This window comes from Brachyhypopomus gauderio, chromosome 2, assembly GCF_052324685.1.
Source record: "Brachyhypopomus gauderio isolate BG-103 chromosome 2, BGAUD_0.2, whole genome shotgun sequence".
In the NCBI taxonomy this organism is placed as follows: Eukaryota; Metazoa; Chordata; class Actinopteri; order Gymnotiformes; family Hypopomidae; genus Brachyhypopomus; species Brachyhypopomus gauderio.
In genome coordinates, this window is record NC_135212.1 from 18,683,748 (window position 1) to 18,696,242 (window position 12,495).

Below are 12,495 nucleotides of genomic sequence, written 5' to 3' on the forward strand. Positions count from 1 at the left end.
AAGCGTCCTCCTGGTCAGTATTGGACTGATCAATAGTTCCTTGCTGTGGTTCAATTTTTTTCTGACACAAATGACAGGAGTCTCTTTGTAAAATCAAACCCATGAAGTGATTAGTAAATAACAGAATTATACAAGCAACTTGCAGTGATTAGTAAATAACAGAATTATACAAGCAACTTGCACAACATTTTAAAAGGCCACACCTGGCAAATTAAACTGGCATGTAAAACCAAAGTTAATCACAACAACAAGGAAAAAACTCTTTGAGTCATTGGAACTATCTTACCTTTATTAGATTATTTGTAGATAATAATTGTTACCACATGAGAATTGGATTTTATCAGGATGAAATACTGTATAGATGGTGGAAGAACTTAGCACCCCGTGACAAAAACCGCCAAACATTTAAGACCAAGAATGTGACTCAGCCAAACTAATTCACTGGTTTGTATGACTGAAATAAAATTTCAGAGGAACAGATGCTTTGTTTCCGCATGAATTGTCCTGACAAAATTCTACAATGCTAAAGCAACCCATTGGTTGACATTATTTGAGCGGTTGATACAAAGTCTGTAACACTCCGAATACAAAGTCTGTATTCAAAACCCAAGTATCCAAAATGGTTGACATGTATTCTCCTCACAGTTGCTTGGAAAGTCAGAGCTGGTGTTGCACTTTAGCCTTTGGGCTTGCGGTGTCCTCGCCACAGCGGTCCTCACATCCCATTCCGCCGGGACGACTCGGCGCCGCCCTGCTGGACTGACCCGGTTTGACTCTGGAAGAGGGGCTGCAGGAAGAGCCCTAACGTCCCCACCACACACACAATAACAAAGATCCACAGAAACATCCGGTCCACAACCATGGCGACGTACTTCCAGTCCTCAATGACCTTGGAAAAAAAAACATGGGGGGGTGGTAGTTAAAACCATGGATTATGTTGGAAAACCAGAGCAGAGAAGAATATGAATACAAACACAGCGCAAGATAAAAAACTGCAGTGTAAAAATAAGTCCAAGTAAGCGGGTTTCGGTTTGGTGAGTGCTGAACTGTAAGCCAGAATGGTATTGACCCCATAACCCTGATCCCTGGCAACTGTCTTCTGCACTTTCCGAAGGCCACTATTAGTTATCGGTGGATGCACTCCCCCTCCTTTATTGATTTATTCATGAAAACAATCAATGGCCTGACGAAGCGGTTTGGCTTTAATGTACTTCCTAGCACCTCTCACTCTCACCTCCATCTTTGAACTGTATCCCTAATGGCCTAACGCAGTGGGGCTGTCAGTCAAGGTGTTCATAATACCCAGTACATGTTCCTGAGGCTTAAGATAACAGCTATCTGAGGAAATTAGACAAACAGTCTAAGAAACAAATATGGTGTTCAGAAGGTCTTCTAGGAACATGCATATTTTTGGTCTAGTGCTTCTAGAGTCTCTTCAAGAATTTATGAAACCACTGTGTGAATATATACCCAGTACAAGCAAACTTTTATTTGACTATATACTGTATACAGTACAACAGAGATATATGATGAACAGTACAGGACAGAATGGAAGCTTTAAAGCACCACTTACACTCTGATCATCATCATTTCCCATCATGTGGTCAGCAACGTAGCGAACCCCATCCACCGCCTCCTGAACGTCAGCGCCCCAATCCAGACCTGCCCTGCTTCCTCTCAGATCCTGGGCGGAGGTGTGACCATTAGACTGGAGCTCGGCGGGCCTCGTGTTCCCTCTCCTGGGGGCGGGCACGGAAACGCGCGGCCCCACCTTGCCGTAAAGGTGTCCCGGGGAACAGAGGGCGGGGGCGGAGGATGCAGCAAGCAGGGCGGAGGCTGAGGAGGACACGGCCGAGTTGCGGGGAGCCCCGTAGCCGAGGTCCGGCGGGTCCCTGTGGTCGGGGAGGTGGCACTGCTGCCGAAGCCGTTGCCGGGCTGAGTGGCCCTGGGGCCTCCGCATGAAGAGCATGGTGGGCAGCTTCTCCAAGAAGACCAGCTTGACCCAGGACGGCATCGTGTGCGTGCTCGGAGAGCGGTGGTGCACATTGAGCACACACACGCTCGTAATGATGGAGAAGGTCACCAGAACCATGGTGAACATCAGGTACTTCCCGATTAAAGGTACGTCCAGGGAGGTGGGCGGCACGATCTTGGAGATGAGCAGGAGGAAGACAGTGAGCGCCAGGAGGACGGAGATGCACAGGGTCATCTTCTCGCCGCAGTCGGACGGCAGGTAGAAGACCAGGATGGCCAGCGAGGTGATGAGCACGCATGGGATGATGAGGTTGATGGTGTAGAAGAGCGGCTTTCGCTTGATGATGAAGTCATAGGTCAGGTCCACGTAGGTGGGATCCTGAGCGTTAACCGTCCTTCTCCCCGGCAGCGCCAGTATGTCCCACTCGCCGCTGGGAGTGAAGTCGTCCATGCTGGCTGCCTCAGACTTCAGGACGAGATCGATCTCCGTGTGGTCGTACGTCCAGGAACGAAACTTCAGCGTGCAGTTCTGCTGGTCGAAGGGAAAGTGCTTGACCTCGATCTTGCAGGCGCTCTTGTAGATTGCAGGAGGGAGCCATGCAATGGTGCCGTTAAACAGCACGATGGCGTTGGTGAAGACTGTCACCTCATAGGTCCCATCAGCACTGAAAGCAGGTGAGGTAATGACATCTCTATAATTGCTGCTATAAAACCCGATACCTTATCACAGCCCTTAATACCCAGTTACGTTTTGCTAATTGACTGCAGACACAGTCGAATTAATAATTTAATAATATATCAGTAATCCTTATTTAATTTTTTATGCATAATTACTCCCATTATACTATTCTGTAGACTAAAATGATAGCAAGAATTCTTAAAATTAATAGTATGTGTATTATACATGAGCCTCTACATTACTAATTAACAGAGCGCAAAATGATTTTCGAATGCTTTAATGCGTTTTGGTGTGCATTTAACTTACTTATTGTATAAAACGATGTCAGGTAGCCAGATGTGTGTGGAGGGAATCCGGAGCTTATCAATACCCTCATACTCAGACGGGTCCCATGACAGTCGGTAATCATTCCAGTTCTAAGCAAAGAAAATGACAATTGCTGTGGTTGAGCTGAGATTATTTAGAAATAAGGCCACCAAGCAACCGCATGCTTCTCAATTACACACTCCGTTATCATTTTAATGTGCGGTAGTGAGAGGGAGTGATCGCCACTCTTCCAGTGAACAGGCATGTCGGTGTGCAAATCCAAGGACAAGGATAATGAAGCCCTTTGTTATAACCGCTGTATTGTGAGCGTGTGGCGAGCTGCTCGATCGTACCTGCGTGAGCCACACGTTTGTCGTCATGATTTGTTCTCTCTCGTTCTGAGTGGATCAAAGAAGTGCACAGAGAAGTGTGTTCACATTTTTACACAAATACTCACAGCAAACCATAACAAGACAAATTCAGACAAATTCAAAACTACCACATGTGGAAAACAGTTATGAAAAAGCTTCGCAGTTCTGGCGCATAGATACAAGGCTGTTTCCACGATGAACTCACACCGGTCCTCTCATACAGACCAATTTTATGTGACAGTGATTTCAATTACAAGATGGGAAAAGGACAATAACGGACCATAAAACAGGATATATGTGGACTGCTATGTTTTCCCTTGTTATGACCCTGTAAATCACGGTGTGGGTTCTGAACAGTATCTCAACACTACAGCTTCCTTTGACACAAAGTGCAGATATTACAAATAGAAGCCTTACCCACAGGCGGATTCCTATACTAACAGTCCAGAACACTTTCGTGTCCCATATAATATTTTAAAATGAAACATAATACCAAACAACCAACTATAGACTTATAGAGAGGCTTTTTGCTATGTGTGCAAGCCCCAAATAACATGAATTCTGAATTTACCACATATAAAATGTGCTATTATTTACAATTTTCAGCCTATTTACAATGATCTAGTAAAGCCTACAACATTTTGTCTTGCAAATATTTTATATTTCACTTGTTTGTGTTGAAATTTCTTAAGACTGGTCTTAGTCTTAAATGCTAGTGGTGATTCACAGTTGAATATATAATACGAATTGGGTCTCCTAAGTTTTCATTCCAGTCTGGCTTTGGGTGTTAGGGTTAGGTTTCAACTCTTGGCTTCCTGTCTTCATCTTGGCCTGGTGTTTCTTCTCACCACGCTGATGAGCTGCGCCAGGGACACCTGGAGCTTCACCGTCACTCGCTCCGTCCTGTTCAGGGCCGGCCGGATCAACTTGTTGTAGCGTTCTTTCTGAAGGAGCCAGTTCATCAGCTTCTCCTCCGAGTCCGCACCACCGCCACCTGCACAGGGACACACGCCCACCGCCGCGGCATGAAAGTGCCATTTGTGGTTTTATTGGATGCTTTGGTTGGTTTTTTGCTTCTTTTTCTCGTTGTGTTTTTGTGTATTTGAAATTGGGGGTGAAAAGATGTATGTTGTGCATGAAGGGCACTCTCTTTTGTTTCACCACAAGCAGTGCCCCCCCCCTCTGCAACCACCCCCATTAGTTTTTGGTGGTGTTTAATCTCTTCTCTCACTTGTCTGCCTGTCCACATTACAGCAGTATGGATCCTCTTTTATTACTGTGCTGTGAAACTTGATGCTGACTTCGCTGCCTTTGTACCTTACAGCAAGGCCTGTTCCTGAATCCACAATGAGCCAGACAGCTTTAGCATGCATGGGAGACGATGGAAGAGCTAACAAGACTGCAGGAGGAACTAGCCTAACTTTTATCTGTTGGAGTCAAGCAATTCAGGGTTTAGTCTTATTTAGCACAAAGGAACCTTATATTTAAATTTCAGGCTGACATATACATAGTGTATATGGCAAAAGTATGTGAACACCACTCCTAATGAATACGTCAGCCACATCTAACAGGTGTATAAAATCAAGCACTTAACCATGTAATCTCCACAGATAAATATTGGTGGTAGAGTGGGCAGGTCACAGAGCTCAGCGACTTTAACGGTGGCACAATCATATGATGCCACCTTTGCCACAGGTCAGTTTATGACCTTTCTGCCCTAATATATCTGTCCAGGTTAATTAGGTTATTACGTGGTGCAATAATTGTGAAATGGAAGCGTCTAAGAACAATCATTCAGCCACAAAGCAGTGGACCATGCAAATTCACAGAATGGGTCAGCAGTGCTGAAGCCCATAGCATAAAAAGACCCTACCAAAGTACCCTGCCCTCCAAACTGCCCCTGAAGGCAACGAGAACTGTGGAGCATCAGGAGCATTGTGAAATAGGTTTCCACTGCTGAGCAGCTGCCCAAGATCACCATGCGCAATGGCAGGTGGAGTGGTGTACAGCACTGGACTCTGGAGCAGCAGAAATTAGGTTATCTGCAGCGATGAGTCACACTTCACTATCTGGTGTATCTACGTTTGGTGAGTGCCTGGGGAACATGACCTTCCAGAATGCATAGTGGCAACGGTTTGTGAGAGGAGATAATGGTCTGAGACTATAGTTCAGGGATTAAGCCCTTTTTTTCCAGTGAAGGATAATGTTAATGCTATAGCACAAAAATAAAACATAGACAATTATATGCTTCCAACTTTATAGCAGCAGTTTGGTGGAAAGTTCATTCCTGTTCCAGCAGGACTGTACCTCTGGGTCCATATAAACGTGGTTTGAAGAGTTTCGTGTGGAGGAACTCCAGCAGTGTACACAGAGCCACACTGAACACCTTTGTGATGAACTGGGATGTTAAATGTAAGCGAGGCCTTTTCATCCAATATCAGCATCTGACCACAAGGTTTCACATCTGAAACCTTCCAAGAAGAGGTTGTTATAGATGCTCAAATGAAAATGGGACAAAGGTCATGTTGATGCTTATGGTCTTTAGAATGGGAGGACCAACAAGCTAATGTAGGTGTGATGATTGAGTTCCACATATTTTTGGCCAAATAGCATATATACAGTGTTTTCCTTATAATTTCTTCTTTCAGCACGACAGGTGGGTGGTTGTTCAAATGCGACACTTCCTACTCTGCTGTCCCACTGGAGGTGAGCTGGGGTTCGAGCCCATCCTCTGCTGAGGCTCAGCGTACACGTGGAACATGCAGATGCATCATTCAGGCTTTGGTGCTCTAATTGTGAATAATTGATTCAGATGAGCAGCAGCGCTGTTTAATTAACACCGCGTTAATTAGCGCCTCCCGGGGCTGAGCTGGGAGCTTTGGCTTTGCGCTGCTGACAAGAGAAAATGCCGAATGAAGATGAATGAACTACAATAAAGCCACTAACAAACAAGCCGGTGGAAAAGCTTGGATTCAAAAGGATGATGATCTCATCTTGCCAGCACGAGGCGAGTCTCACGCTCCCCGTTTGGTCGTAAGTCCTCAGTTCCCGAATGATCTGGCGTTGGGTCCACGTGTGCGCTGGCAGGTGTGCCTGCTCCTGCAGAAGCAGCCAAGGTAGAGAACCAGCTGTCTCCGTCTAGCTTTTCACTGTCCAGTGCCATGTTGAGCCAAGACTCTAAGCTGATGGGAGACCCTTTAATCAGTTGCTTGGCTGGGCTCTCTCATAACTCAGAGGGCTTTGATCAGTTCACTACAGCAGATGGCCTACTGTCAAAGCAGCGGGACATGCCTGTCAAAACAGAACTTTCTTGTCCAAGTGTACCACACAGTACAATGTAAAACAAGGCCTGCATTAATGAACTTGCTGTTCCTTTAGCAGCTCTTTATCTGTTCATTTGGGTCGCCCAGTTTATGTGTACTAGGTTCACAGTGTAAGAACTGTGACTATTGAGCTGATTGATTGCCAGCATGTCAGTGTACTGGCCCTGATACAGCCTTTAATACACCATATCTAACCAGACAAATAATTTTTGCACACCTGAAACAGTGCAAGACTCCAGACATACTTTCAAAACCCTTGCACCTCTTGCTTTCATGTTTGTTTCACGTCTTAAACATACTTACACAATTTCAATTAAGGTTCCATATGTATAACATGGAAATTCATTATTCACATAGTCTACTTTCCTCTTTTAAAAATGCATGGCTGACTAGAACTGACCTAAGCTTCTCTTAACCAGTAATCGTTGTGCATCTTCAAAGGGATGCACATCACACACACACACACACACACACACACACACACACACACACACACATAACATAAGCACACACAGCTGGCCATGGTCCTAAATGTAACACTGAAAAAATGACCCTGAGACCATTTCAGTGTAGCATTCCAGAGAGTTTCATGAGGAAGCTCCGCTCACAGGAAGACTTGGCCTTATCTGGGCAGTGGGAAGTGGGTGAAACACAGGCTACGCCGGATAAATCCGAGTTACCTACATCCATTCATGGTTTATACCAGGCACATTCAGTGTAGAATTAAATGGGCTTTAGTGTAAACATTAGCTACTTATACAAAACAGCGTTTCTTGTCATAGTGGACAACGTAGCAATGCACTACGATCAAGACATTTCATTATACAAGGAATAAATACATCCACGTTCAATTTAGGCGCGCGGACGTGGATCCAGATAAACACACAGCGGTAAAGCCACGTCCGCGCGCCTAAATTTCTTGACTGACAAAATGTCTCAAATTTCCGCCACATCACTCATCTCCATTTTTAAAGTAATGCAAATGTGTCGAATGTAATTATAGTCAAAATATTCAGGTCAGATGCATAATAATTAATGCGTTTTTTATTTTTAAAGATCGGCTTGCACTTTTTATGTCTTTTCGTTTGTGTTCAGGTAACCAGATATAAACTTTTCATACAAAGGCATGAGACAAAAAACATTAAGGAGACAATAAAACTGACTTTTACTTACTCTGAACAAGGGTAAAGATGTAAACGAGGGTGAGTAGAATCCGTTTCATAGTCGATGTGGTGATGTCTGCGCGCGTTCTCCTCACTCAGTCTCATTACGCTCAATGCCGTGCCATGTCCAACTGAGCGAGAACGCGCTTCAGCTCAACAGTCTTGTGCCTGCCTGTTTCGGGGTAAAGTCACCCAATATCTACCTAAATCAAGCGCATTTACCAACCACCGTATCGGTGTCGAAAGCTCGAGTGTTTGTTGGTTTGGATGCACAAGCGAGCTGTCCCGCGCTGTCGCGACTCCCCCTCCCCGTAATGTCACTTTACGCTCATTCAGAAGCAAGCACCATCACCGAGCGCGGTGCACGTTTGTAGCTTCATCTTTGCGTGGATTTAGAATTGGCGATTTAAATCTTTTTTTTAATGTATTTTCATACTAGGAATGTTAAGAGCATTCATTTCTGTCTTTTGTCTTGCTATTATTCTCTCTTTAGTTTCATTAATGCATTTCATGAATACATTTAAATATATGTAAATTTTAATATAAGCAATTCATTTAACCAGGAAATATGGCTCGTATTTGCGTGTTGTAATGAACAGCCTGTGCGTACCTGATTTGTGTGGTGTCTTTGCATGAGGTCAGTGAGTGTAATGCAATGGTGTTCGCTGGTGTTTGTGAAGTACAGTAAACAGTGACTACAAAGCCATTCCACAGTTGACAGGGAGATCACAGCTCAGAGGGCTGTGTCAATTTCACATTTTGACCCGTACTACCCTTCTGACCCTCTCTAGGTCATGGTCACTCTCTGTCTCCATTTCTCTCTCTCTCTCTCTCTCTCTCTCTCTCTCTCTCTCTCTCTCTCTCTCTCTCTCTCTCTCTCTCTCTCTCTCACACACACACACACACACACACACACACACACACACACACACACTCCCAATCAGTCATGCCACAGTGCATTCGCATGCTTCGTGCTCTGATGTTTTCTGAAATGAGTTATTTTCACATTACCCAGCTCACCCACATGCCGTGTTCCAATCAGACCGTGAAGCACACTTCCTCTCCGTCGCTGTCCTCTTCATGCCAACCCAGCTGACCCTCCCCGCACCTCCACTCATGTAATCATGGCTAATGATCTTCTCTGCCCATGTCCCGCTGTGCTCCCCTGCTCCTCGTTATCCTCACCTTGTAGCCCCCCCCCCCCACCCCCCCGATGAGAGTGATAATTCACCCACTCCTGGGTTACACTGGGGACACACTCAAGGTCCGGCCTGGGCCAGATAAGATGGCTTTCTGGAACAAGAGATTTACACGGTGCACATCCAGCCAGCTCTGGGCTAATGTAGTCGCACCGAGACAGATTTAGCACTTGACCACAACTTTAAGAGGCATTAGCAGGCAGCTTCACCGCAGGTCAGGTTCTAAGCCCAAGGTCTAAGCGCTTGCATTGATTGGAGGACTCTGTCTTACGGGGAGCACTGAGATCCACCTCCACAAGACTCCGTACTGTGAGTTGAAGCGGAATCATATTTTTGCTCTTCATCTTATACCGTCAAACCAGTGTCTCCATCCTCCCCCCAGGTCATTCAGTGCGACTGCTCAGATTCTCAGGACGGTCTTTTCACGCCTCCTTCTCTTTGCTCGCACCACCACTCCGTCTTCCTTTTGCGGGGCTGCTTTGGTTTAATGGCCGCAATCTTCAGGGTCAATTTACTGAAACAAAGGGTGAGGAATCCTCATTCCTCTGACATATTTCACAGAGGAGGAAAGTGAGAGGGAGAAAAGCTCATAATCCCTCAAGCCGCTGCGCCCAAGCCTGTAGTGCACAGATTTTCACGTCTGCCTTTCTCCTACGCACAGTTTAGAGGGAGAATCTGGACATATCTGTGTCAGTGCTTGTGACACAGACCATAATCAGATAAGTGCTTAATGGACGTGATATGAATCGTGGCAATTCAGTTCAAATTAGTAAATAAAAGGTGAATGCTGTTCAACTCTAGATGTTCAGACGTATGTTGTTCAGCAAAAATTGCTAACTGAAGGTCATCAGTAATTTATCAGTTTGTAGAAATTCGTAAAGTGGAGCTATTGAAAAGATAACATAAATGAACCATTTACTTAATTTAATATTCACATTTCCGTGTGTGTAATGCATTGGGTCCTGTACATAATCAGAGTGCAGGGTAGATATTTATTTCTGCAGCTTTAGCCATTACAAGGGGCCATCACTTTAATCCATGTCATTCTCCAAGTCATAGGGCACACTGACACACATGCAGGCAGGGAGTAAGACACTGACAGACACTACAGACAGTGAGTAAGACACTGACAGACTTGCAGGCAGTGAGTAAGACACTGTCAGACACTACAGTGAGTAAAACACTGACAGACACTACAGGCAGTGAGTAAGATACTGACAAACATACAGGCAGTGAGTAAGATACTGACAAACATACAGGCAGTGTTTAAGACACTGACAGACACTACAGGCAGTGAGTACGACAATGATAGATAATATAGGCAGTGAGTAAGACACTGACAGACACTACAGGCCATTCCATTTCATAATAATTCATCCCAAACGGAAACACAGAGATAGTGTTTCAAGAGCTAATTTTTGATTTTATAAAAGGCGCATTGTAATTTGTAATTCTATTGTAAAATTGTAACTCATAAGATTGGTCTCAAAATTAATGATTGTCCACACAGTGAGTCTTACCTTTTTTTAAAATAATTTTTTAGTTTGTCTTTCTATTGCTGTGTGCATGTCACGTTGAGGACCCCGGCCCCTCCCTTTTGGGCGTGTGTTTACGTAGTCTACGTGCATCGTCTGCGTCTGTGGATATCCGTGGTTATGGCTCTGTCATGTGATAATCTGTCTCACCTGTGAATCGTCTCGTAATCACGTGGGGCTAATGTGGTTTGTCTATTTAATGTGCGCTCGCGCAGTGTCCTGTGCTCGTCTGTGTTCGAAATAGCCTACTACATACTACTGGCATACTGATCGAGCCCCAAATCAGTATGTCGTATGCAGTATGTGACCAAAATGAAAATTTCCAGTACGCAAAACATACCCGGATGACCTACTACTTCCGCAAAATATTCCAGTACGCGAACAGAGCTATCTTCGTGGTGTACTGCATCCCATCATGCAACGCTACGTTCACGTGACCCCGTAGTGTGCTTTGCTTTTGTCACATACTGGAAACTGTACTGCATACTACTACGAGGACCAGTATGCAGTATCCAGTATATACTGAGTCCAGTATGCAGTATCCAGTATGTAGTAGTCTATTTTGAACACGTTGTCTATAGTCTGCACGTTGTGTGCTTTGTTTGTTCTTCGTGCGCTATTGCGCAATATACGTCAAATAAAACGTGTCGTTCCGACCAGAGACCTGGGCTGTGTTCGAAATAGCCTACTACATACTACTGGCGTACTGATCGAGCCCCAAATCAGTATGCCGTATGCAGTATGTGACCAAAATGAAATTTTCCAGTACGCGAAACATACCCGGATGACCTACTACGTCCACAAAATATTCCAGTACGCGAACAGAGTTATCTTCGTGGTGTACTGCATCCCATCATGCAACGCTACATTCACGTGACCCCGTAGTATGCTTTGCTTTTGTCGCATACTGGAAACTGTACTGCATACTACTACGAGGACCAGTATGCAGTATCCAGTATATACTGAGTCCAGTATGCAGTATCCAGTATGTAGTAGTCTATTTCGAACACAGCCCTGGACTCGTGTCTCGTCCTTTCTCCAGCGCCCCAGCGTCACAGTGCAAAGAATACAAATGGCCCACTGTACGTTAATTCACGTTAATTCATCTCTTATAATTATATATTCATTTTGCTATTTATCCATAATTTGTCCCCACTGTAGATGTGCATCTTATTACCAGCGAGTTTCCCGTGATGCACATGAGGTATATATATATAGAACTGAAATTTAAATTACACCTGATTTGTTTGCGTGTGCTGGTGGTGTGGGCGTGATGGAGGAGGAATGACTAATCAAAGAATTGCTGGTGTAGTGGGGCTGCATTGCTGTGTTTGAGGAGAGATAGATCAAACAGGCAGTTCATTACCTCAAGTGCTTGGCTCCTATGGCAGAGAAAGCAGCAGATGCAGTAACGTATTGATTCCACTCTGAGCATCTGTGGAGATACTGGTCTAGGAAGGGATGTTCAGATGTGTATTAAACTTACAGGCAGGGAACAGGCTAATGGGCCTGACTGAGTGAAGTTTGCCAGTTTTCATTTGTGAAATATATATATATATATATATATATATGAAAAAGATTGGTGGTAAGTATTTGCAGAATTGATCACTAGCCACTAGCCATTAATCACTTGTCACTATTGCAAACACACTTTACAATCATACACTTTACAATCATACAGTTTAAAATCATAGAAATCATTCTTGTGAGCATGAGAAAAAGTGTGATATTTGTGTATTACTATGTGAAACAGATGATTCAATTAAATCTGTCTACTGATTCAGTGAAATCTGTCTATTAACAGGCTTGCAAAATTGATTCCATTTGTCAAAAGCTTGTGGTCTGTTTACTGACACCAGTTAAATGACAGTGTAAGTTCAGCCCATCAGTGTAAGTTCAAGTCCATAATATGTGACTTCCTGTGTGAATGGATGAAGGTACTAAT

The 12,495-nt window shown here is 44.4% G+C and overlaps 1 protein-coding gene across 2 annotated transcripts; it reads right to left on the reverse strand.

Moving 5' to 3' along the window:
• Positions 1-287: 287 nt before the first annotated feature.
• On the reverse strand, positions 288-8,108 carry chrnb4 (cholinergic receptor, nicotinic, beta 4 (neuronal)). 2 transcript variants are annotated; one of them, XM_076989534.1, is made up of 6 exons: positions 7,827-8,108; positions 4,179-4,324; positions 3,313-3,357; positions 2,960-3,069; positions 1,574-2,639; positions 288-889 (listed from the first exon to the last, which is right to left on the reverse strand). In XM_076989534.1, exons 1-6 carry the CDS (start codon positions 7,873-7,875, stop codon positions 716-718), a joined length of 1,590 nt encoding a protein of 529 aa, XP_076845649.1. In that variant the 5' UTR covers positions 7,876-8,108; the 3' UTR covers positions 288-715. The 2 variants fall into 2 exon arrangements, with proteins under 2 accessions (XP_076845649.1, XP_076845655.1); XM_076989540.1 differs by lacking the exon at positions 4,179-4,324.
• Positions 8,109-12,495: the final 4,387 nt, after the last annotated feature.